The following is a 25,169-nucleotide window of genomic DNA, read 5'->3' on the forward strand; positions in this document are numbered from 1 at the left end:
TCAGAACAACTGAGAGAGAGAGAGGAGGGAGCTCCAACAGTGCAGCACTCCCTCAGGACAAAAGAGAGAGAGAGAGGAGGGAGCTCCCACAGTGCAGCACTCCCTCCGTACAACGGAGACAGAGAGAGGAGGCAGCTCCAACAGTGCAGCATTCCCTCAGAACAACTGAGAGAGAGAGAGGAGGGAGCTCCAACAGTGCAGCACTCCCTCAGTACAACAGAGAGAGAGGAGGCAGCTCCCACAGTGCAGCACTCCCTCAGGGCAACAGAGAAAGAGAGAGGAGGCAGCTCCAACAGTGCAGCACTCCCTCCGTACAACGGAGACAGAGAGATGAGTCAGCTCCAACAGTGCAGCACTCCTTCAGTACAACAGAGAGAGAGGAGGCTGCTCCAACAGTGCAGCACTCCCTCAGTACAACAGAGAGAGAGAGGAGGCAGCTCCAACATTGCAGCACGCACTCAGTACAACAGAGAGAGGGAGAGGAGGCAGCTCCAACAGTGCAGCACTCCCTCAGTGCACAGAGAGAGAGAGAGGAGACAGCTCCAACAGTGCAGCACTCCCTCAGGACAACAAAGAGAGAGAGAGAGGAGGCCGCTCCAACAGTGCAGCACTCCCTCAGAACAACGCAGAGAGAGAGAGAGAGAGAGGAGGCAGTTGCAACAATGCAGCACTCCCTCAGTACAACAGAGAGAGAGGGAGAGGAGGCAGCTCCAACAGTGCATCACTCCCTCAGAACATCGCAGAGAGAGAGAGAGGGAGAGGAGGCAGTTGCAACAATGCAGCACTCGCTCAGTACAACCGAGAGAGAGAGAGAGAGAGAGGAGGCAGCTCCAACAATGCAGCACTCCCTCAGTACCACAGAGATAGAGAGAGGAGGCAGCTCCAACAGTGCAGCACTCCTTCCATACAATAGAGAGAGAGAGAGGAGGCAGCTCCAACGGTGCAGCACTCCCTCAGTACAACAGAGAGAGAGAGAGGAGGCAGCTCCAACAGTGCAGCACTCGGTCCGTGCAACGGAGACAGAGAGAGGAGGCAGCTCCAACAGTGCAGCATTCCCTCAGAACAACTGAGAGAGAGAGAGGAGGGAGCTCCAACAGTGCAGCACTCCCTCAGGACAACAGAGAGAGAGAGAGGAGGGAGCTCCAACAGTGCAGCACTCCCTCCGTACAACAGAGAGAGAGGAGGCAGCTCCAACAGTGCAGCACTCCCTCCGTGCAACGGAGACAGAGAGAGGAGGCAGCTCCAACAGTGCAGCATTCCCTCAGAACAACTGAGAGAGAGAGAGGAGGGAGCTCCAACAGTGCAGCACTCCCTCAGGACAACAGAGAGAGAGAGAGGAGGGAGCTCCCACAGTGCAGCACTCCCTCCGTACAACGGAGACAGAGAGAGGAGGCAGCTCCAACAGTGCAGCATTCCCTCAGAACAACTGAGAGAGAGAGAGGAGGGAGCTCCAACAGTGCAGCACTCCCTCAGTACAACAGAGAGAGAGGAGGCAGCTCCCACAGTGCAGCACTCCCTCAGGGCAACAGAGAAAGAGAGAGGAGGCAGCTCCAACAGTGCAGCACTCCCTCCGTACAACGGAGACAGAGAGATGAGTCAGCTCCAACAGTGCAGCACTCCTTCAGTACAACAGAGAGAGAGGAGGCTGCTCCAACAGTGCAGCACTCCCTCAGTACAACAGAGAGAGAGAGGAGGCAGCTCCAACATTGCAGCACGCACTCAGTACAACAGAGAGAGGGAGAGGAGGCAGCTCCAACAGTGCAGCACTCCCTCAGTGCACAGAGAGAGAGAGAGGAGACAGCTCCAACAGTGCAGCACTCCCTCAGGACAACAAAGAGAGAGAGAGAGGAGGCCGCTCCAACAGTGCAGCACTCCCTCAGAACAACGCAGAGAGAGAGAGAGAGAGAGGAGGCAGTTGCAACAATGCAGCACTCCCTCAGTACAACAGAGAGAGAGGGAGAGGAGGCAGCTCCAACAGTGCATCACTCCCTCAGAACATCGCAGAGAGAGAGAGAGGGAGATGAGGCAGTTGCAACAATGCAGCACTCGCTCAGTACAACCGAGAGAGAGAGAGAGAGAGAGGAGGCAGCTCCAACAATGCAGCACTCCCTCAGTAGCACAGAGATAGAGAGAGGAGGCAGCTCCAACAGTGCAGCACTCCCTCCGTACAATAGAGAGAGAGAGAGGAGGCAGCTCCAACGGTGCAGCACTCCCTCAGTACAACAGAGAGAGAGAGAGAGGAGGCAGCTCCAACAGTGCAGCACTCCCTCAGTACAACAGAGAGAGAGAGAGGAGGCAGCTCCAACAGTGCAGCACTCGGTCCGTGCAACGGAGACAGAGAGAGGAGGCAGCTCCAACAGTGCAGCATTCCCTCAGAACAACTGAGAGAGAGAGAGGAGGGAGCTCCAACAGTGCAGCACTCCCTCAGGACAACAGAGAGAGAGAGAGGAGGGAGCTCCAACAGTGCAGCACTCCCTCCGTACAACAGAGAGAGAGAGAGGAGGTAGCTGCAACAGTGCAGCACTCCCTCTATTCAACGGAGAGAGAGAGAGGAGGCAGCTCCAACAGTGCAGCACTCCCTCAGTACAGCAGACAGAGAGAGAGAGAGAGAGGAGGCAGCTCCAACAGTGCAGCACTCCCTCAGTACAACAGACAGAGAGAGAGAGAGAGAGAGAGGTGGCAGCTCCAACAGTGCAGCACTCCCTCCGTGCAACAGAGAGAGAGAGAGAGGAGGCATCTCCAACAGTGCAGCACTCCCTCAGTACAACAGAGATAGAGAGTGAGGAGGCAGCTCCAACAGAGCAGCACTCCCTCAGGACAACAGTGAGTGAGAGAGTGGAGGCTGCTCCAACAGTGCAGCACTCCCTCTGTACAACAGAGAGAGAGAGAGGAGGCAGTTCCAACAGTGCAGCACTCCCTCCGTACAATGGAGACAGAGAGAGGAGGCAGCTCCAACAGTGATTCACTCCCTCAGAACAACAGAGAGAGAGGAGGTAGCTCCAACAGTGCAGCACTCCCTCAGTGCAACAGAGAGAGAGAGATGAGGCAGCTCCAACAGTGCAGCACTCCCTCAGTGCAACAGAGAGAGAGAGAAAGGAGGCAGATCCAACTGTGCAGCACTCCCTCAGTACAACAGAGAGAGAGGAGGCCGCCTCAACAGTGCAGCACTCCCTCAGTACAACAGAGAGAGAGAGGAGGCAGCTCCAACAGTGCAGCACTGCCTCCGTACAACAGAGAGAGAGAGAGACGGCAGCTGCTGCAATGCAGCACTGCCTCCGTACAACATAGGGAGAGAGGAGACAGCTCCAACAGTGCAGCCCTCCCTCAGTACAACAGAGAGAGAGAGAGAGGAGGCAGCTCCAAAAGTGCAGCACTCCCTCAGTACAACAGAGTGAGAGAGAGAGAAGGCAGCTGCAACAATGCAGCACTCCCTCCGTGCAACAGAGAGTTAGAGAGGAGGCAGCTCCAACAGTGCAGCACTCCCTCCATGCAACAGAGAGAGAGAGAGAGGAGGCAGATCCAACAGTGCAGCACTCCCTCAGTACAACAGAGAGAGAGGAGGCAGCTCCAACAGTGCAGCTCTCCCTCAGTACAACAGAGAGAGAGAGAGAGAGGAGGCAGCTCTAAAAGTGCAGCACTCCCTCAGTACAACAGAGAGAGAGGAGGCAGCTCCAACAGTGCATCACTCCCTCAGTACAACAGAGAGTGAGAGAGAGGAGGCAGCTGCAACAGTGCAGCACTCCCACAGTGCAACGGAGACAGAGAGAGGTGGCAGCTCCAACAGTGCAGCACTCCCTCAGAACAACAGAGAGAGAGAGAGGAGGGAGCTCCAACAGTGCAGCACTCCCTCCGTACAACAGAGAGAGAGAGAGGAGGCAGCTGCAACAGAGCAGCACTCCCTCAGTACAACAGACAGAGAGAGAGAGAGAGAGAGAGAGGAGGCAGCTCCAACAGTGCAGCACTCCCTCCGTACAACAGAGAGAGAGAGAGGAGGCAGCTCCAACAGAGCAGCACTCCCTCAGTACAACAGACAGAGAGAGAGAGAGAGAGAGAGAGAGAGGAGGCAGCTCCAACAGTGCAGCACTGCCTCCGTACAACAGTGAGAGAGAGAGACGGCAGCTGCTGCAATGCAGCACTGCCTCCGTACAACATAGAGAGAGAGGAGGCAGCTCCAACAGTGCAGCCCTCCCTCAGTACAACAGAGAGAGAGAGAGAGGAGGCAGCTCCAAAAGTGCAGCACTCCCTCAGTACAACAGAGTGAGAGAGAGAGAAGGCAGCTGCAACAATGCAGCACTCCCTCCGTGCAACAGAGAGTTAGAGAGGAGGCAGCTCCAACAGTGCAGCACTCCCTCCATGCAACAGAGAGAGAGAGAGAAAGGAGGCAGATCCAACAGTGCAGCACTCCCTCAGTACAACAGAGAGAGAGGAGGCAGCTCCAACAGTGCAGCTCTCCCTCAGTACAACAGAGAGAGAGAGAGAGAGGAGGCAGCTCTAAAAGTGCAGCACTCCCTCAGTACAACAGAGAGAAAGGAGGCAGCTCCAACAGTGCATCACTCCCTCAGTACAACAGAGAGTGAGATAGAGGAGGCAGCTGCAACAGTGCAGCACTCCCTCAGTGCAATGGAGACAGAGAGAGGTGGCAGCTCCAACAGTGCAGCACTCCCTCAGAACAACAGAGAGAGAGAGGGGAGGGAGCTCCAACAGTGCAGCACTCCCTCTGTACAACAGAGAGAGAGAGAGGAGGCAGCTGCAACAGAGCAGCACTCCCTCAGTATAACAGAGAGAGAGAGAGAGGAGGCAGCTCCAACAGTGATTCACTCCCTCAGAACAACAGAGAGAGAGGAGGCAGCTCCAACAGTGCAGCATTCCCTCAGAACAACTGAGAGAGAGAGAGGAGGGAGCTCCAACAGTGCAGCACTCCCTCAGGACAACAGAGAGAGAGAGAGGAGGGAGCTCCAACAGTGCAGCACTCCCTCCGTACAACAGAGAGAGAGGAGGCAGCTCCAACAGTGCAGCACTCCCTCCGTGCAACGGAGACAGAGAGAGGAGGCAGCTCCAACAGTGCAGCATTCCCTCAGAACAACTGAGAGAGAGAGAGGAGGGAGCTCCAACAGTGCAGCACTCCCTCAGGACAACAGAGAGAGAGAGAGGAGGGAGCTCCCACAGTGCAGCACTCCCTCCGTACAACGGAGACAGAGAGAGGAGGCAGCTCCAACAGTGCAGCATTCCCTCAGAACAACTGAGAGAGAGAGAGGAGGGAGCTCCAACAGTGCAGCACTCCCTCAGTACAACAGAGAGAGAGGAGGCAGCTCCCACAGTGCAGCACTCCCTCAGGGCAACAGAGAAAGAGAGAGGAGGCAGCTCCAACAGTGCAGCACTCCCTCCGTACAACGGAGACAGAGAGATGAGTCAGCTCCAACAGTGCAGCACTCCTTCAGTACAACAGAGAGAGAGGAGGCTGCTCCAACAGTGCAGCACTCCCTCAGTACAACAGAGAGAGAGAGGAGGCAGCTCCAACATTGCAGCACGCACTCAGTACAACAGAGAGAGGGAGAGGAGGCAGCTCCAACAGTGCAGCACTCCCTCAGTGCACAGAGAGAGAGAGAGGAGACAGCTCCAACAGTGCAGCACTCCCTCAGGACAACAAAGAGAGAGAGAGAGGAGGCCGCTCCAACAGTGCAGCACTCCCTCAGAACAACGCAGAGAGAGAGAGAGAGAGAGGAGGCAGTTGCAACAATGCAGCACTCCCTCAGTACAACAGAGAGAGAGGGAGAGGAGGCAGCTCCAACAGTGCATCACTCCCTCAGAACATCGCAGAGAGAGAGAGAGGGAGAGGAGGCAGTTGCAACAATGCAGCACTCGCTCAGTACAACCGAGAGAGAGAGAGAGAGAGAGGAGGCAGCTCCAACAATGCAGCACTCCCTCAGTAGCACAGAGATAGAGAGAGGAGGCAGCTCCAACAGTGCAGCACTCCCTCCGTACAATAGAGAGAGAGAGAGGAGGCAGCTCCAACGGTGCAGCACTCCCTCAGTACAACAGAGAGAGAGAGAGAGGAGGCAGCTCCAACAGTGCAGCACTCCCTCAGTACAACAGAGAGAGAGAGAGGAGGCAGCTCCAACAGTGCAGCACTCGGTCCGTGCAACGGAGACAGAGAGAGGAGGCAGCTCCAACAGTGCAGCATTCCCTCAGAACAACTGAGAGAGAGAGAGGAGGGAGCTCCAACAGTGCAGCACTCCCTCAGGACAACAGAGAGAGAGAGAGGAGGGAGCTCCAACAGTGCAGCACTCCCTCCGTACAACAGAGAGAGAGAGAGGAGGTAGCTGCAACAGTGCAGCACTCCCTCTATTCAACGGAGAGAGAGAGAGGAGGCAGCTCCAACAGTGCAGCACTCCCTCAGTACAGCAGACAGAGAGAGAGAGAGAGAGGAGGCAGCTCCAACAGTGCAGCACTCCCTCAGTACAACAGAGAGAGAGAGAGAGAGAGAGAGAGAGGTGGCAGCTCCAACAGTGCAGCACTCCCTCCGTGCAACAGAGAGAGAGAGAGAGGAGGCATCTCCAACAGTGCAGCACTCCCTCAGTACAACAGAGATAGAGAGTGAGGAGGCAGCTCCAACAGAGCAGCACTCCCTCAGGACAACAGTGAGTGAGAGAGTGGAGGCTGCTCCAACAGTGCAGCACTCCCTCTGTACAACAGAGAGAGAGAGAGGAGGCAGTTCCAACAGTGCAGCACTCCCTCCGTACAATGGAGACAGAGAGAGGAGGCAGCTCCAACAGTGATTCACTCCCTCAGAACAACAGAGAGAGAGGAGGTAGCTCCAACAGTGCAGCACTCCCTCAGTGCAACAGAGAGAGAGAGATGAGGCAGCTCCAACAGTGCAGCACTCCCTCAGTGCAACAGAGAGAGAGAGAAAGGAGGCAGATCCAACTGTGCAGCACTCCCTCAGTACAACAGAGAGAGAGGAGGCCGCCTCAACAGTGCAGCACTCCCTCAGTACAACAGAGAGAGAGAGGAGGCAGCTCCAACAGTGCAGCACTGCCTCCGTACAACAGAGAGAGAGAGAGACGGCAGCTGCTGCAATGCAGCACTGCCTCCGTACAACATAGGGAGAGAGGAGACAGCTCCAACAGTGCAGCCCTCCCTCAGTACAACAGAGAGAGAGAGAGAGGAGGCAGCTCCAAAAGTGCAGCACTCCCTCAGTACAACAGAGTGAGAGAGAGAGAAGGCAGCTGCAACAATGCAGCACTCCCTCCGTGCAACAGAGAGTTAGAGAGGAGGCAGCTCCAACAGTGCAGCACTCCCTCCATGCAACAGAGAGAGAGAGAGAGGAGGCAGATCCAACAGTGCAGCACTCCCTCAGTACAACAGAGAGAGAGGAGGCAGCTCCAACAGTGCAGCTCTCCCTCAGTACAACAGAGAGAGAGAGAGAGAGGAGGCAGCTCTAAAAGTGCAGCACTCCCTCAGTACAACAGAGAGAGAGGAGGCAGCTCCAACAGTGCATCACTCCCTCAGTACAACAGAGAGTGAGAGAGAGGAGGCAGCTGCAACAGTGCAGCACTCCCACAGTGCAACGGAGACAGAGAGAGGTGGCAGCTCCAACAGTGCAGCACTCCCTCAGAACAACAGAGAGAGAGAGAGGAGGGAGCTCCAACAGTGCAGCACTCCCTCCGTACAACAGAGAGAGAGAGAGGAGGCAGCTGCAACAGAGCAGCACTCCCTCAGTACAACAGACAGAGAGAGAGAGAGAGAGAGAGAGGAGGCAGCTCCAACAGTGCAGCACTCCCTCCGTACAACAGAGAGAGAGAGAGGAGGCAGCTCCAACAGAGCAGCACTCCCTCAGTACAACAGACAGAGAGAGAGAGAGAGAGAGAGAGAGGAGGCAGCTCCAACAGTGCAGCACTGCCTCCGTACAACAGTGAGAGAGAGAGACGGCAGCTGCTGCAATGCAGCACTGCCTCCGTACAACATAGAGAGAGAGGAGGCAGCTCCAACAGTGCAGCCCTCCCTCAGTACAACAGAGAGAGAGAGAGAGGAGGCAGCTCCAAAAGTGCAGCACTCCCTCAGTACAACAGAGTGAGAGAGAGAGAAGGCAGCTGCAACAATGCAGCACTCCCTCCGTGCAACAGAGAGTTAGAGAGGAGGCAGCTCCAACAGTGCAGCACTCCCTCCATGCAACAGAGAGAGAGAGAGAAAGGAGGCAGATCCAACAGTGCAGCACTCCCTCAGTACAACAGAGAGAGAGGAGGCAGCTCCAACAGTGCAGCTCTCCCTCAGTACAACAGAGAGAGAGAGAGAGAGGAGGCAGCTCTAAAAGTGCAGCACTCCCTCAGTACAACAGAGAGAAAGGAGGCAGCTCCAACAGTGCATCACTCCCTCAGTACAACAGAGAGTGAGATAGAGGAGGCAGCTGCAACAGTGCAGCACTCCCTCAGTACAATGGAGACAGAGAGAGGTGGCAGCTCCAACAGTGCAGCACTCCCTCAGAACAACAGAGAGAGAGAGGGGAGGGAGCTCCAACAGTGCAGCACTCCCTCTGTACAACAGAGAGAGAGAGAGGAGGCAGCTGCAACAGAGCAGCACTCCCTCAGTATAACAGAGAGAGAGAGAGAGGAGGCAGCTCCAACAGTGATTCACTCCCTCAGAACAACAGAGAGAGAGGAGGTAGCTCCAACAGTGCAGCACTCCCTCAGTGCAACAGAGAGAGAGAGAAAGGAGGCAGCTCCAACAGTGCAGCACTCCCTCCGTGCAACAGAGAGAGAGAGAGGAGGCAGCTCCAACAGTGCAGCACTCCCTCAGTGCAACAGAGAGAGAGAGAGAAAGGAGGCAGCTCGAACAATGCAGCACTCCCTCCGTGCAACAGAGAGAGAGAGAGGTGGCAGATCCAACTGTGCAGCACTCCCTCAGTACAACAGAGAGAGAGGAGGCCGCTCCAACAGTGCAGCACTCCCTCAGTACAACAGAGAGAGAGAGGAGGCAGCTCCAACAGTGCAGCACTGCCTCCGTACAACAGAGAGAGAGAGAGACGGCAGCTGCTGCAATGCAGCACTGCCTCCGTACAACATAGAGAGAGAGGAGGCAGCTCCAACAGTGCAGCCCTCCCTCATTACAACAGAGAGAGAGAGAGAGGAGGCAGCTCCAAAAGTGCAGCACTCCCTCAGTACAACAGAGTGAGAGAGAGAGAAGGCAGCTGCAACAATGCAGCACTCCCTCCGTGCAACAGAGAGAGAGAGAGAGGAGGCAGATCCAACAGTGCAGCACACCCTCAGTACAACAGAGAGAGAGGAGGCAGCTCCAACAGTGCAGCACTCCCTCAGTACAGCAGACAGAGAGAGAGAGAGAGAGGAGGCAGCTCCAACAGTGCAGCACTCCCTCAGTACAACAGAGAGAGAGAGAGAGAGAGAGAGAGAGGTGGCAGCTCCAACAGTGCAGCACTCCCTCCGTGCAACAGAGAGAGAGAGAGAGGAGGCATCTCCAACAGTGCAGCACTCCCTCAGTACAACAGAGATAGAGAGTGAGGAGGCAGCTCCAACAGAGCAGCACTCCCTCAGGACAACAGTGAGTGAGAGAGTGGAGGCTGCTCCAACAGTGCAGCACTCCCTCTGTACAACAGAGAGAGAGAGAGGAGGCAGTTCCAACAGTGCAGCACTCCCTCCGTACAATGGAGACAGAGAGAGGAGGCAGCTCCAACAGTGATTCACTCCCTCAGAACAACAGAGAGAGAGGAGGTAGCTCCAACAGTGCAGCACTCCCTCAGTGCAACAGAGAGAGAGAGATGAGGCAGCTCCAACAGTGCAGCACTCCCTCAGTGCAACAGAGAGAGAGAGAAAGGAGGCAGATCCAACTGTGCAGCACTCCCTCAGTACAACAGAGAGAGAGGAGGCCGCCTCAACAGTGCAGCACTCCCTCAGTACAACAGAGAGAGAGAGGAGGCAGCTCCAACAGTGCAGCACTGCCTCCGTACAACAGAGAGAGAGAGAGACGGCAGCTGCTGCAATGCAGCACTGCCTCCGTACAACATAGGGAGAGAGGAGACAGCTCCAACAGTGCAGCCCTCCCTCAGTACAACAGAGAGAGAGAGAGAGGAGGCAGCTCCAAAAGTGCAGCACTCCCTCAGTACAACAGAGTGAGAGAGAGAGAAGGCAGCTGCAACAATGCAGCACTCCCTCCGTGCAACAGAGAGTTAGAGAGGAGGCAGCTCCAACAGTGCAGCACTCCCTCCATGCAACAGAGAGAGAGAGAGAGGAGGCAGATCCAACAGTGCAGCACTCCCTCAGTACAACAGAGAGAGAGGAGGCAGCTCCAACAGTGCAGCTCTCCCTCAGTACAACAGAGAGAGAGAGAGAGAGGAGGCAGCTCTAAAAGTGCAGCACTCCCTCAGTACAACAGAGAGAGAGGAGGCAGCTCCAACAGTGCATCACTCCCTCAGTACAACAGAGAGTGAGAGAGAGGAGGCAGCTGCAACAGTGCAGCACTCCCACAGTGCAACGGAGACAGAGAGAGGTGGCAGCTCCAACAGTGCAGCACTCCCTCAGAACAACAGAGAGAGAGAGAGGAGGGAGCTCCAACAGTGCAGCACTCCCTCCGTACAACAGAGAGAGAGAGAGGAGGCAGCTGCAACAGAGCAGCACTCCCTCAGTACAACAGACAGAGAGAGAGAGAGAGAGAGAGAGGAGGCAGCTCCAACAGTGCAGCACTCCCTCCGTACAACAGAGAGAGAGAGAGGAGGCAGCTCCAACAGAGCAGCACTCCCTCAGTACAACAGACAGAGAGAGAGAGAGAGAGAGAGAGAGGAGGCAGCTCCAACAGTGCAGCACTGCCTCCGTACAACAGTGAGAGAGAGAGACGGCAGCTGCTGCAATGCAGCACTGCCTCCGTACAACATAGAGAGAGAGGAGGCAGCTCCAACAGTGCAGCCCTCCCTCAGTACAACAGAGAGAGAGAGAGAGGAGGCAGCTCCAAAAGTGCAGCACTCCCTCAGTACAACAGAGTGAGAGAGAGAGAAGGCAGCTGCAACAATGCAGCACTCCCTCCGTGCAACAGAGAGTTAGAGAGGAGGCAGCTCCAACAGTGCAGCACTCCCTCCATGCAACAGAGAGAGAGAGAGAAAGGAGGCAGATCCAACAGTGCAGCACTCCCTCAGTACAACAGAGAGAGAGGAGGCAGCTCCAACAGTGCAGCTCTCCCTCAGTACAACAGAGAGAGAGAGAGAGAGGAGGCAGCTCTAAAAGTGCAGCACTCCCTCAGTACAACAGAGAGAAAGGAGGCAGCTCCAACAGTGCATCACTCCCTCAGTACAACAGAGAGTGAGATAGAGGAGGCAGCTGCAACAGTGCAGCACTCCCTCAGTACAATGGAGACAGAGAGAGGTGGCAGCTCCAACAGTGCAGCACTCCCTCAGAACAACAGAGAGAGAGAGGGGAGGGAGCTCCAACAGTGCAGCACTCCCTCTGTACAACAGAGAGAGAGAGAGGAGGCAGCTGCAACAGAGCAGCACTCCCTCAGTATAACAGAGAGAGAGAGAGAGGAGGCAGCTCCAACAGTGATTCACTCCCTCAGAACAACAGAGAGAGAGGAGGTAGCTCCAACAGTGCAGCACTCCCTCAGTGCAACAGAGAGAGAGAGAAAGGAGGCAGCTCCAACAGTGCAGCACTCCCTCCGTGCAACAGAGAGAGAGAGAGGAGGCAGCTCCAACAGTGCAGCACTCCCTCAGTGCAACAGAGAGAGAGAGAGAAAGGAGGCAGCTCGAACAATGCAGCACTCCCTCCGTGCAACAGAGAGAGAGAGAGGTGGCAGATCCAACTGTGCAGCACTCCCTCAGTACAACAGAGAGAGAGGAGGCCGCTCCAACAGTGCAGCACTCCCTCAGTACAACAGAGAGAGAGAGGAGGCAGCTCCAACAGTGCAGCACTGCCTCCGTACAACAGAGAGAGAGAGAGACGGCAGCTGCTGCAATGCAGCACTGCCTCCGTACAACATAGAGAGAGAGGAGGCAGCTCCAACAGTGCAGCCCTCCCTCATTACAACAGAGAGAGAGAGAGAGGAGGCAGCTCCAAAAGTGCAGCACTCCCTCAGTACAACAGAGTGAGAGAGAGAGAAGGCAGCTGCAACAATGCAGCACTCCCTCCGTGCAACAGAGAGAGAGAGAGAGGAGGCAGATCCAACAGTGCAGCACACCCTCAGTACAACAGAGAGAGAGGAGGCAGCTCCAACAGTGCAGCTCTCCCTCAGTACAACAGAGAGAGAGAGAGAGAGGAGGCAGCTCTAAAAGTGCAGCACTCCCTCAGTACAACAGAGAGAGAGGAGGCAGCTCCAACAGTGCATCACTCCCTCAGTACAACAGAGAGTGAGAGAGAGGAGGCAGCTGCAACAGTGCAGCACTCCCTCAGTGCAACGGAGACAGAGAGAGGTGGCAGCTCCAACAGTGCAGCACTCCCTCAGAACAACAGAGAGAGAGAGAGGAGGGAGCTCCAACAGTGCAGCACTCCCTCCGTACAACAGAGAGAGAGAGAGGAGGCAGCTGCAACAGAGCAGCACTCCCTCAGTACAACAGACAGAGAGAGAGAGAGAGAGAGAGAGAGGAGGCAGCTCCAACAGTGCAGCACTCCCTCCGTACAACAGAGAGAGAGAGAGGAGGCAGCTCCAACAGAGCAGCACTCCCTCAGTACAACAGACAGAGAGAGAGAGAAGGCAGCTGCAACAATGCAGCACTCCCTCAGTACAACAGAGAGAGAGGAGGCAGCTCCAACAGTGCAGCTCTCCCTCAGTACAACAGAGAGAGAGAGAGAGAGGAGGCAGCTCTAAAAGTGCAGCACTCCCTCAGTACAACAGAGAGAGAGGAGGGAGCTCCAACAGTTCATCACTCCCTCAGTGCAACAGAGACAGAGAGAGGTGGCAGCTCCAACAGTGCAGCACTCCCTCAGAACAACAGAGAGAGAGAGAGGAGGGAGCTCCAACAGTGCAGCACTCCCTCTGTACAACAGAGAGAGAGAGAGGAGGCAGCTGCAACAGAGCAGCACTCCCTCAGTATAACAGAGAGAGAGAGAGGAGGCAGCTCCAACAGTGATTCACTCCCTCAGAACAACAGAGAGAGAGGAGGTAGCTCCAACAGTGCAGCACTCCCTCAGTGCAACAGAGAGAGAGAGAAAGGAGGCAGCTCCAACAGTGCAGCACTCCCTCCGTGCAACAGAGAGAGAAAGAGGAGGCAGCTCCAACAGTGCAGCACTCCCTCAGTGCAACAGAGAGAGAGAGAGAAAGGAGGCAGCTCCAACAATGCAGCACTCCCTCCGTGCAACAGAGAGAGAGAGGAGGCAGATCCAACTGTGCAGCACTCCCTCAGTACAACAGAGAGAGAGGAGGCCGCTCCAACAGTGCAGCACTCGCTCAGTACAACAGAGAGAGAGAGGAGGCAGCTCCAACAGTGCAGCACTGCCTCCGTACAACAGAGAGAGAGAGAGACGGCAGCTGCTGCAATGCAGCACTGCCTCCGTACAACATAGAGAGAGAGGAGGCAGCTCCAACAGTGCAGCCCTCCCTCAGTACAACAGAGAGAGAGAGAGAGGAGGCAGCTCCAAAAGTGCAGCACTCCCTCAGTACAACAGATTGAGAGAGAGAGAAGGCAGCTGCAACAATGCAGCACTCCCTCCGTGCAACAGAGAGTTAGAGAGGAGGCAGCTCCAACAGTGCAGCACTCCCTCCATGCAACAGAGAGAGAGAGAGAGGAGGCAGATCCAACAGTGCAGCACTCCCTCAGTACAACAGAGAGAGAGGAGGCAGCTCCAACAGTGCAGCTCTCCCTCAGTACAACAGAGAGAGAGAGAGAGAGGAGGCAGCTCTAAAAGTGCAGCACTCCCTCAGTACAACAGAGAGAGAGGAGGCAGCTCCAACAGTGCATCACTCCCTCAGTACAACAGAGAGTGAGAGAGAGGAGGCAGCTGCAACAGTGCAGCACTCCCTCAGTGCAACGGAGACAGAGAGAGGTGGCAGCTCCAACAGTGCAGCACTCCCTCAGAACAACAGAGAGAGAGAGAGGAGGGAGCTCCAACAGTGCAGCACTCCCTCCGTACAACAGAGAGAGAGAGAGGAGGCAGCTGCAACAGAGCAGCACTCGCTCAGTACAACAGACAGAGAGAGAGAGAGAGAGAGAGAGGAGGCAGCTCCAACAGTGCAGCACTCCCTCCGTACAACAGAGAGAGAGAGAGGAGGCAGCTCCAACAGAGCAGCACTCCCTCAGTACAACAGACAGAGAGAGAGAGAGAGAGAGAGAGAGAGGAGGCAGCTCCAACAGTGCAGCACTGCCTCCGTACAACAGAGAGAGAGAGAGACGGCAGCTGCTGCAATGCAGCACTGCCTCCGTACAACATAGAGAGAGAGGAGGCAGCTCCAACAGTGCAGCCCTCCCTCAGTACAACAGAGAGAGAGTGAGAGGAGGCAGCTCCAACAGTGCAGCACTCCCTCCGTGCAACGGAGACAGAAAGAGGAGGCAGCTCCAACAGTGCAGCATTCCCTCAGAACAACTGAGAGAGAGAGAGGAGGGAGCTCCAACAGTGCAGCACTCCCTCAGTACAACAGAGAAAGAGAGAGGAGGGAGCTCCAACAGTGCAGCACTCCTTCAGTACAACAGAGAGAGTGGAGGCAGCTCCAACAGTGCAGCACTCCCTCAGTACAACAGAGAGAGAGGAGGCTGCTCCAACAGTGCAGCACTCCCTCAGTACAACAGAGAGAGAGAGGAGGCAGCTCCAACATTGCAGCACGCCCTCAGTACAACAGAGAGAGAGAGCGAGAGAGGAGGCAGCTCCAACAGTGCAGCACTCCCTCAGAACAACAGAGAGAGAGAGAGAGAGAGGAGGCAGCTCCAACAGTGCAGCACTCCCTCAGTACAACAGAGAGAGAGAGAAAGGAGGCAGCTCCAACATTGCAGCACGCCCTCAGTACAACAGAGAGAGGGAGAGGAGGCAGCTCCAACAGTGCAGCACTCCCTCAGTACAACAGAGAGAGGGAGAGGAGGCAGCTCCAACAGTGCAACGCTCCCTCAGTACAACAGAGAGAGAGAGGAGTCAGCTCCAACAGTGCAGCACTCCCTCAGTGCAACAGAGAGAGAAGAGGCAGCTCCTGCAGTGCAGCACTCCCTCAGTGCAACAGAGAGAGAGAGAGAGAGGAGTCAGCTCCAACAGTGCAGCACTCCCTCAGTACAACAGAGAGAGAGAGGAGGCAGCTCCAACAATGCAGCACGCCCTCAGTACAACAGAGAGAGAGAGAGAGAGAGAGAGGAGTCAGCTCCAACAGTGCAGCACTCCCTCAGTACAGCAGAGAGAGAGAGAAAGAGGAGGCATCACCAACAGTGCAGCACTGCCTCAGTACAACAGAGAGAGGGAGCTGAGGCAGCTCCAACAGTGCAGCACTCCCTCAGGACAACAAAGAGAGAGAGAGAGGAGGCCGCTCCAACAGTGCAGCACTCCCTCAGAACAACGCAGAGAGAGAGAGAGAGAGAGGAGGCAGTTGCAACAATGCAGCACTCCCTCAGTACAACAGAGAGAGAGAGAGAGGAGGCAGCTCCAACAGTGCAGCACTCCCTCAGAACAACGCACAGAGAGAGAGAGAGGAGGCAGTTGCAACAATGCAGCACTCGCTCAGTACAACCGAGAGAGAGAGAGAGAGGAGGCAGCTCCAACAGTGCAGCACTCCCTCAGTACAACAGAGTGAGAGAGAGGAGGCAGCTCTAACAATGCAGCACTCCCTCAGTACAACAGAGAGAGAGAGAGGAGGCAGCTCCAACAGTGCAGCACTCCCTCAGTACAGTAGAGTCAGAGAGAGGAGGCAGCTCCAACAGTGCAGCACTCCCTCAGTACAACAGAGAGAGAGAGAGGAGGCAGCTCCAACAGTGCAGCACTCCCTCAGTACAGCAGAGTCAGAGAGAGGAGGCAGTTCTCCATGCCGAGAGTGTAGGATTGGCTGCAATGGTCACCAGGTATACATTTAAATAGTTGTGACCTGTGGAGAAGTGGAACTAGAAAAGACAGTGCACTTCTCCCACCTGGGACATAACACAGGATATAGCCGTAATGTACCGCAGGCAGCGAAGATTAAAATGATTTACTTTCTTTTCCTGGTAGCTCTAAGTCACCCATGTGTCACAGCCGTAGAGCAAGGTGCTGCGAACAGAGGTCCGTAAACCATGAACTTTATCCGAAGGGTCAGCTTGGTGTTATTCCATGCGTGTTTCGCAAGTCGGCCAAAGGTGGTAGCTGCTTTCCCTATGAGTGTTTCGCGTTCTGCATCAAGAGACAGATTGTCTGACACCGTCGACTCAAGGTAGCAGAATTTACTAACCACTTCCAGAGGGGTGTTATTTAGTTTGATTACTGCAATAGATTCCATAATAATCCATTGGATTACATTATACTGCAATTGATTCTACTATGCTGCATGATATTCCATCACACCACATTAGACTCTATTATACTCCAGTATATTCTTTCACACTTGTAATGACCAGCTGAGGAAGGGGTCTCGGGCTCCCCTTTCTTCTCTTCTCTGGTTTGACCACAACAGGGTTTATCCTTTTTTTAAATCCATGATGGAATTTACCACTTCATTGAGCGCTTGCTCCTGTTCTAATATAATTGCCAAAGAACCAATCAGACAGGTTTTCTTGAGTTTAAATGATAAAGATGTAAGTTTATTATCCTTAACACTCTAACCTGGCTAATATGACAAAAATTTGCTTTGCATCCATGCTCACATTCACACCAGAGACACACACACACACATACACAAATAGATTACAGAGGGAAAAGAGAGTTGAGTGGTTGGAGTAGAGTCTGAAATAAATAGAATTTAAATACAGTTCATTAGTCCCAGAGTCTTTCGTTGAAATTATCGTCCTGAAGTCCTCGCTGGGCTCTGTGTACGATTCGGGCTTGCTTCAGAAGGCTGAAGAGGGGGTTTTGACCCTTGGTGGTGGAGGCAGAAACCCTCAGTTCTTTTAAAAGGTATCTGGACATGCGTCTGAAGTGCTGTAATCAGCAAGGCTATGGACCAGGTGCTGGAAGGTGGGATTAGATTGGGTGGCCAGTTTCTTTTGGCTGGCATGGACACAACGGGCTGAATGGCCTCATTCTGTGCCATAATTTTTCTGTGGTTCTATCCTAGTTGTTGTTTGTGGACTTGGCTTTACCAGCTTCAGCTAAGGCTTCTCTGCATCTTTGCTGGAGAGACAGATTACTACTCCCTTGATGACTTACAGTTACTGTTCACTTTCTGAATGACAAAGCTGAGCCTTTCCAAAGCTGCACAGTCATCACATGACATTCCCAAACCTCTTTGTTGGGTTAATAAGCCCTTCTGGAAAATTCTGAGATTCAAGGTACCACACCTTCAGCTGTCCAGTCACACTTTATTTTTATTTATTTATTTTTTATCATTTTATTTAAAAATATAATTAAAAATAAATAAATAAAAGATAAACTTGGAAGGGGTTGACTCTTTCAAAGTCAATGGGTGTTGATGGCTCTTGACCAGCACATTGAGAAGGCTATCTCGGGTAATTGAATCAGAGAGCACCCCATTGTCCTGGCTAGGTTGAGTCAATCATGTTTGTTTCCAGTCTGCTCTGCTGATGATTCAGATGCAAATTGTCCTGGCCATCTTAGCTGCCAGCTTTTCTTTTTAAAAAAGTTATTTGGAACAATTTTCAGTAAACGTCTCAGGCAAAGTTTTAATTGATGAAATTAATATTTCCCATTTAGCAAGTTGGGTTTTCATAAGACACTGCATTACAAACAAACATTACATATATAGGCTATACGGAACAGAAACAAGCCATTCAGCCCAGTCACTTCATGCCAGCATTTATGCTCCACTCGAACTCCTTCCCATCTTTTCTCAGCTAAATCTATTGTAACCCTCTCTTCCCTTCTCCCTAACATGCTTGTCTATCTTCCCTTAAAATGCATCGATACTATTCACTTCAGCCACTTCCTGTGATAATGCCTGCCATTCGATTCTCATATTCTCTCTTTTCCAGTCTTATTTTTTCTTCACTTCCCCTCTCAACTTATTGTATTTGGCCTGGTTCTCACTTGAAGAAATCACCTGACATGCATCATACACCCTCCTTTTTTAAAATCTCATCATGTTATCTATCTCCTTCATCATCCAAGGAGCCCTAATTTTGGTTCCCTTGCCTTTGCTTTTATTCATTTATGGGATGTGGGTGTCACTGGCTAGGCCAGCATTTATTGCCCATTCCTAATTGCCCTTGAGAAGGTGAGTTGCCTTCTTGAACTGCTCCAGTCCATGTGAGGTAGGTACACCCACAGTGATGTTAGGAAGGGAGTTCCAGGATTTTGACCCAGTGACAGTGAAGGAATGGTTTTCACTGGAACGACGGAGGTGGAGGGGCGACATGATAGAGGTTTACAAAGTTATGAGTGGCATGGACAGAATGGATAGTCAGAAGCTTTTTCCCAGGGTGGAAGAGTCAGTTACTAGGGGACATGGGTTTAAGGTGCGAGGGGCAAAGTTTAGAGGGGATGTGCGAGGCAAGTTTTTTACACAGAGGGTGGTGAGTGCCTGGAACATGCTGCCAGGGGAGGTGGTAGAAGCAGATACGATAGCGACGTTTAAGAGACATCTTGACAAATGTATGAATAGGAAGGGAATAGAGGGATATGGGCCCCGGAAGTGCAGAAGGTTTTAGTTTAGGCAGGCATGAAGATCGGCGCAGGCTTGGATGGCCGAATGGCCTGTTCCTGCGCTGTACTGTTCTTTGTTCTTTGTGTGTGACTTGCAGGGAAACTTGCAGGTGGTGTTCCCATGCACCTCGGTGGTCACGGGGTTGGAAGGTGCTGTCGAGAGAGCCTTGGTGAGTTACTGTGTAACGGAGTGTAATAGAATTTAATGGTGTGTTGTGTGTGTGTTGTGTGTGTGTGGTTAAGGCGTATTGCTCCGTACAGTCTGTTTGAAAGATAAAACACAAAGGAGTTAAACCTTCATAACAAGAGCAAAAAAAACACTTGGGAGCTCAAAGCCAGGATCTGAACTGCCAGATACATGAGCGATGTGGAAAATGGGAGCAAAATGGACCTGTTAAAATTGTGGAAACGTAAGCAAAACAGTTTTCTTGTATTCTTCTGTTTGTTCTCTACGGTGCTAGAAACTAAAGAGATGTCCACATGCTAAGGAGTTTGTAGAACAGGGAGAGATATCCCATTAGTTAAATAAATGAAGTATTGAAGATTTACAAAGCTTAGCTACAGAGGTGGCAAAGAAACCTGAGTCTAGCTGACTATTTTAAACTTACCCCTGAACCAGAGGAAAGCATAGAATCAGAATCTGAAAAAATAATTCTAACTTGAATACAGTTGCAGTTGAAAAAGGAAGAGATGCAGTTTCGAAAGGAAAATGAAAATGGGGAGTTTCTGCTTCAAAAGGAAAGAGCAGAAAGACAGTTTCAGAAGGAAAAAGAGGAAAGAGAATGACAGTTGAAAATAGAGGGACTATAATTGTAGAGCAGAAGAGAAAAAGGGAGCAGCAAGAAAGGTTAGCAATGCCAGCCAAAAGCCTAACAAGTACCACGGCATGGGAAAATGGGCTTACTGGCAAATGCTTAAAGGTTCCCTTCGTTAAAGATTACCCACAGAGTAAGTTGGTCACCAGTGTAGTGATGATTGGGGTCATTCTGAGCTTACCCATGCAGGGGGTAGACTTAAAAAGGCCAAGATAGAGCCAGTAAAATGTAAAGGAGATGAGATAAAAGCACAAAGGTTGAATGAAAAGCACCAGAGGTATAGTTAGCTGAAACCTTTTTCTAAAGATTTAAATAGGGATAAGGAAAGTTCCCAAACTGGCAAGCTGAAAGTGTGGGAGATGCCTCACCTGGTTGAAGTGCCACAGGGAAGTGCACGGAAGTTCCAGAGGACATGGGGCAGGTTAGGGAAAAAACATCCCAGAAGTAAAAGGAAAAGGGAAGGGCAAATACCTTAAAGTAAATCACAAGAAAACTAAAAGTGAGGTCAGTGTTGATCCACACATGAAGAATCAAGGGATCAGGTTCCAAATCCAAAGCTAATCAAACCCAACAATTTAGATTCATAACTCAGCAAGAACTAGGGGCAGGAGGAAATCCCAGTTGCCTCCTCGCAGGGGCTAAAAAAACATTTATCATCCACTATCACCCTAGAAATAAGAAATATCAATGTGCCGGAACCTGAATTGTCAAAGCCATGTATTATGGAAGCAATAGCTAAGGAGTTGAAGCTTTAACAGACAAGGAAACTTGCAGGCAACCCAGAGCAATGCAGTAATGGAAATTTGCATACCACAAGCTTCACCAACAACCACATGCTTATTGAGATTAATGTTCCTAAAGTACTGCAAACTGATTATAGAAAAACTACAACTCCATTTGACAACACATAACCAAGAGAAATACAATTTGTAATGGTACCTCATCCAAAGGAATGTTGATAGGGGTGGAAAACCTTCAAACTTGTGCAAGAAATGACTGTTGTAAACAATGGCAGCAGTAGCAGTTGAGATTGAGGTATGGGTGCCATGTATGCAACGGTGTGACCCCTAAACCTTCTTACCTTTTTCTTTCTTTCTTAATCCAAAAACTGAACAACATTTAAAAAAAAAAGAAATCTGAGGAATTTCATTTTTCCCCTTTTTTAGGAGTACAAGAAGTACGACCATGAAAAATTACAGACTAAAACTGAAGCGTTTTAAAAGCTGACTTTCCATTTTTTTGATCTTTTTTCTTTTTTTTAAAGTGAACAATGTTGCTAAAATGTGTATTCGAAAATGGTCATACTGTTTAGAACAAAGGATGCCTAACTAGATTGAGAGGTGTCAATTGAACCCATCAAGAGACACTTTTGAATTGAATGGGTTCTTCTGAAACAAAGATGTGAAGTAGCCACATCCTGGGTCATTGTCAGTCACTACAAGGAAGAAAATGCCCGTCTCCCAGCAGAGGCGCGATGTAACAAATTTTTAACTTTTAAAAGGCAGCCCATGTGTTAATAAGGCATATTGATCAATAAATCATTAATCTTCTGTTTTAAACCTACATGAAAACCTGTCACTGCCTGTTTATTTGAAAAATAAAACACAAAGGGGTTAAACCCTAATACAAAAAACACATGCTGTGGTCAGGTAGGGAATTGAACAGTCAGAACCACCCACACCCTTCACCACCTGGCCATAACACATGCATGTGAACTAGTGCTTCAAGGTGCACATATTGTAAGGCCTCAGCTCTGAAGCTCAATATTTGGAACCTCCTTCTTGCTGGCTATGCTTTGCTGTGTGCAGAATAAGGAAGAATATTACCAGGTGAAAGTTCCTGATTTACAGAAGGTGTTTGAGGGGTTTGACACCAGCCCAGTTTGTCACTTGGTGACTGTCCCATTAACTAACCTTCTTTTACCAGAACCACTTCAGGCACATTCATCGAACCTGGATGAATTTTTAACCACATGTATTCCTCGATTTATACATGTTTTGAAAGTTGGGAAATCCCTGAACTGCACCTAATACTCTGGATTGTGACAGGATCACCTGACCTATTTTCCTCCTTCCTTTGCAGCTGTTCGTCCTGTGCCATGGCATGCTGCAGTTCGCCCAACTCCTGCACAGTGCCTACTTCAAAAGCAGCATCACTACCATTGAGAAACGATATGGGTTCTCCAGCTTCTCATCTGGGTTCATATCCAGCTTGCACGAGGTACAGTAGCAGAAATGAGCCACAGTTTAATTCAGGACAGACACAGTCCTATGGGAGTTAAACACAGCACAGATTTTGTGCTGTCGAGTTTAACTCAGAACAGACACGATTCTGTAGGAGTTTAACTCTGGATAGACATGTTCTCTCTTTCACATCACCAGATCTGTATTCAAAGTGATCCACTCAAGTGTTATTTTGATATTTCTTTCTCTTTCTCACTCTCTCTCTTACCAAGTTTTTGCCACCCTTTTGAAGCTGGCACAGGTGCTGAACAACATGTACTTTAAGTTGCCATTCTAGGCATGTGAGCCCAGACAGAGACAGTGTTGTTGAATTGTTGGACCATTGGGTCTTCACACTGATCCCAATTCCAAATTTTCCTAACATTCTCTCTTGAGTATTCTCTAGTCAGAAACAACGAATGTTGATCAGAAAAGAGAAGCAGAGCTGTCTCCCCTGCACTGTACAAAGCGGAATGATGGAGCAGGGTTTAAACCATTAGACCAGGAATGGGGTCCAAGCTTTGGGACATTCCCCCTGACTCATCATGATTTTATTGTACCGGGCTGTATGTAATTTTATGTAATTCCGTTTTCTATAAAGTCTCTACTCATGTGTGAGATGGGAGGTTCCTTGTTTGATCTGTTCATTCCACCGATTTAACTATAGTCATAGTGAAATATTTTTGGGTCAGAGCACATTGTATGTGTGGAAACTATTCCAAATGGTGAGTGGCACAGCGTGTGGGAACATTTATTTAACACAAGCTTTTGAATCTGTATTAGGACCTTATTACCAGGGTCCAGTAAATACAAAAAAAACCCTTAAAGATTTATTCTTTGAGTTTTTTTCAGAACTTACTACAGTGACTACTTTCCCCTCTGAGAGCCACCTGATGTTTCAACTTGTATAAAAATGTTTAAAGAATGATTGAAAGATTGTTTAATTTACAGCAACAGGGATTTGTAGGTGAAAATCATTTAATCCTACTTAATTCTAAAACCCATTGTTCAGCTAGCTGGGACTGCTCTCACCTGGTTCCATTCTTATCTATTAATCATAGCCAGAGAATCATTTACAATGGCTTCTCTTCCCATTTCCATATCATTATCTCCGATAACTCCAAGGATCTATCCCTGGCATCCTCCTATTTCTCATCTATATGCCGCCCCTCAGCAACATCATTCGAAAACACACCTGCAGTTTCAACATATACACTGACAGCAAGTTCTACCTCACCACCATCTCAGACCAGAAGCAAGAGCTGAGTGAGACTGGCAGGGATAAATAGAGTGGTGGCTGGGAGCAGATGGACTGAGTTGGAGAAGAGAAAAAACTAAGTGTGACATCACCGGAAAGCAGGTAAGTGTTTGATTGGTGAGTATTTCTTTCCTTCTCTCTATAAACTAGGGCATTAGTTCAAGCTAGGAGCTGGGAAATTAAACATTTTGATTGGGTTCAGTATAACAATATGTGAATTAGTAAGAATATTAGCACAGATCAAATCTGGACACATTTTGATTATTCCCTATTGTATAATCTATTAATTTTAGAGATATTTTCTTCGATCATGGATGAGCAGCTGAGACCTGTTGTTTGCAATTCCTGCGTGATGTGGGAACTAAAGGACATTTCATGTGTCCTGGGTGACCACGTGTGTCGGAAGTGTCTCCAGCTGTTTCAGCTTGAGTTCAGGATTTCAGAATGTGAGGGGCCTCTGGAGTCACTGTGGAGCATTAGGGTTTCCTGGATCATACTTCACAGGCAATGAGAGTTCAGGATAGTAGGTGAATGGCCATCCGGAAAAGCAGGAACAGGCAGGAAGTGCAGGAGTCTTCGGGGTGTGTGCTATTCTCAGCATTGGAGACTGCTGGGAGTGATGACACCTTGAAGGAGTGCAGTTCAGGCTGTGGCACCAATGGGCAAGGGATGGCACAGGAGGGTTTCATGTGCATAGATCTTTGAAGGTGGCAGGACATATTGAGAGAGTAGTTAGCAAAGTATATGGGATCTTGGGCTTTATAAATAGAGGTATTGAGTACATAAACAGGGAAGTAATGCTGAACTTTCATGAAGCTCTGGTTAGACCACAACTGGAGTATTGTGTCCAGTTCTAGTCACCACACTTTCGGAAGGATGTGAGGGTCCTTGAGAGGGTGCAGAGGAGATTAACAAGAATGATTCCAGGGAATGGGGGATTTTAACTACAAGGTTAGGTTGGAGAAGTTGGGATTGTTCTCCTTGGAGTAAAGAAGATTGAGGGGAGATTATGGTATGTTTGGATAGGGTAGGCAAAGAAAAGCTGTTCCCATTAGCTGATGGTACAAGGACTCAGGGACACAGATTTAAAGTTTTGGGCAAGAGATGCAGAGGGGAATGTGAGAAGAACTTTTTTACACTCGAGTGCTAATGATCTGTTACTTGCTGCCTACGAGGATGGTGGAAGCAGAGACAATCAATGATTTCAAAAGGAAATTGGATGGGCATTTGAGGGAAATAAACCTGCAGGGCTACGGGGATAGAGTGGGGGAATGGGCCTGACTGGAATCCTCTAGAGTGAGCCAGCATGGATGCAATGGGCCAAATGGCCTCCCTCTGTGCAATTTTTTATTTATTTAGAGATACAGCACTGAAACAGGCCCTTCGGCCCACCGAGTCTGTGCCGACCATCAACCACCCATTTATACTAATCCTACATTAACCCCATATTCTCTACCACATCCCCACCATTCTCCTACCACCTACCTACACTAGGGGCAATTTACAATGGCCAATTTACCTATCAACCTGCAAGTCTTTGGTTGTGGGAGGAAACCGGAGCACCCGGCGGAAACCCACGCAGACACAGGGAGAACTTGCAAACTCCGCACAGGTAGTACCCAGAATCGAACCCGGGTCCTTGGAGCTATGAGGCTGCAGTGCTAACCACTGCGCCACTGTGCCGCCCAATAACTGACGCTATAACGCCCTTGACCCCTTTGCTGCATTGTCTCGGAGTTGTTAGACTGCTTGTTCGACAGAGTGCTGGATGAGCAGAACTTTCCTCCTAAGCATTGGGAAGTTCGAAGCCAGGATGGGTGTTTACAAAGGTGAGAGCGCGAAACTGAGGAATTATAGCCTGGTTAGCCTAACATCTATTTCTGGGGCAATTACTATAAGTGAGAATAGGGTGACTGAACCTTACATTTTCAGTTGATCAGAGAGAGCCAGCATGGATGTATTACGGGTAGGTCATGCCTGACAAGCCCGACTGAATTTTTTGTGGAGGTGACTAAAGTAGTTGACAGCATAATGTCTATAGACGTTATTTATATGGGCATCCAGGAGGCATTTGACATGATCCCTTATAAGAGACTATTGGTTAAAGTTGAAGCTGATGGAATCAAAGAGAAATTATTGACCTGGTTAGGAAATTGGCAGAGTGGAATGAGACAGAGTAGGGATA

The 25,169-nt window shown here is 50.7% G+C and overlaps 1 protein-coding gene across 3 annotated transcripts in view; it reads left to right on the top strand.

Moving 5' to 3' along the window:
* LOC137375106 (solute carrier organic anion transporter family member 2A1-like) overlaps positions 1-25,169 on the top strand; it is a 433,007-nt gene that overhangs the window by 229,600 nt on the left and 178,238 nt on the right. For 2 of the 3 annotated variants that reach the window (XM_068041734.1, XM_068041736.1), the window contains exon 2: positions 21,587-21,724. The exons of the other annotated variant lie outside the window; for it this stretch is intronic. In XM_068041734.1, the coding sequence (XP_067897835.1) occupies positions 21,587-21,724 (138 nt within the window). The remainder of the gene's footprint in view (positions 1-21,586; positions 21,725-25,169) is intronic. 3 annotated transcript variants of the gene reach the window in all.

This window comes from Heterodontus francisci, chromosome 11, assembly GCF_036365525.1.
Source record: "Heterodontus francisci isolate sHetFra1 chromosome 11, sHetFra1.hap1, whole genome shotgun sequence".
In the NCBI taxonomy this organism is placed as follows: Eukaryota; Metazoa; Chordata; class Chondrichthyes; order Heterodontiformes; family Heterodontidae; genus Heterodontus; species Heterodontus francisci.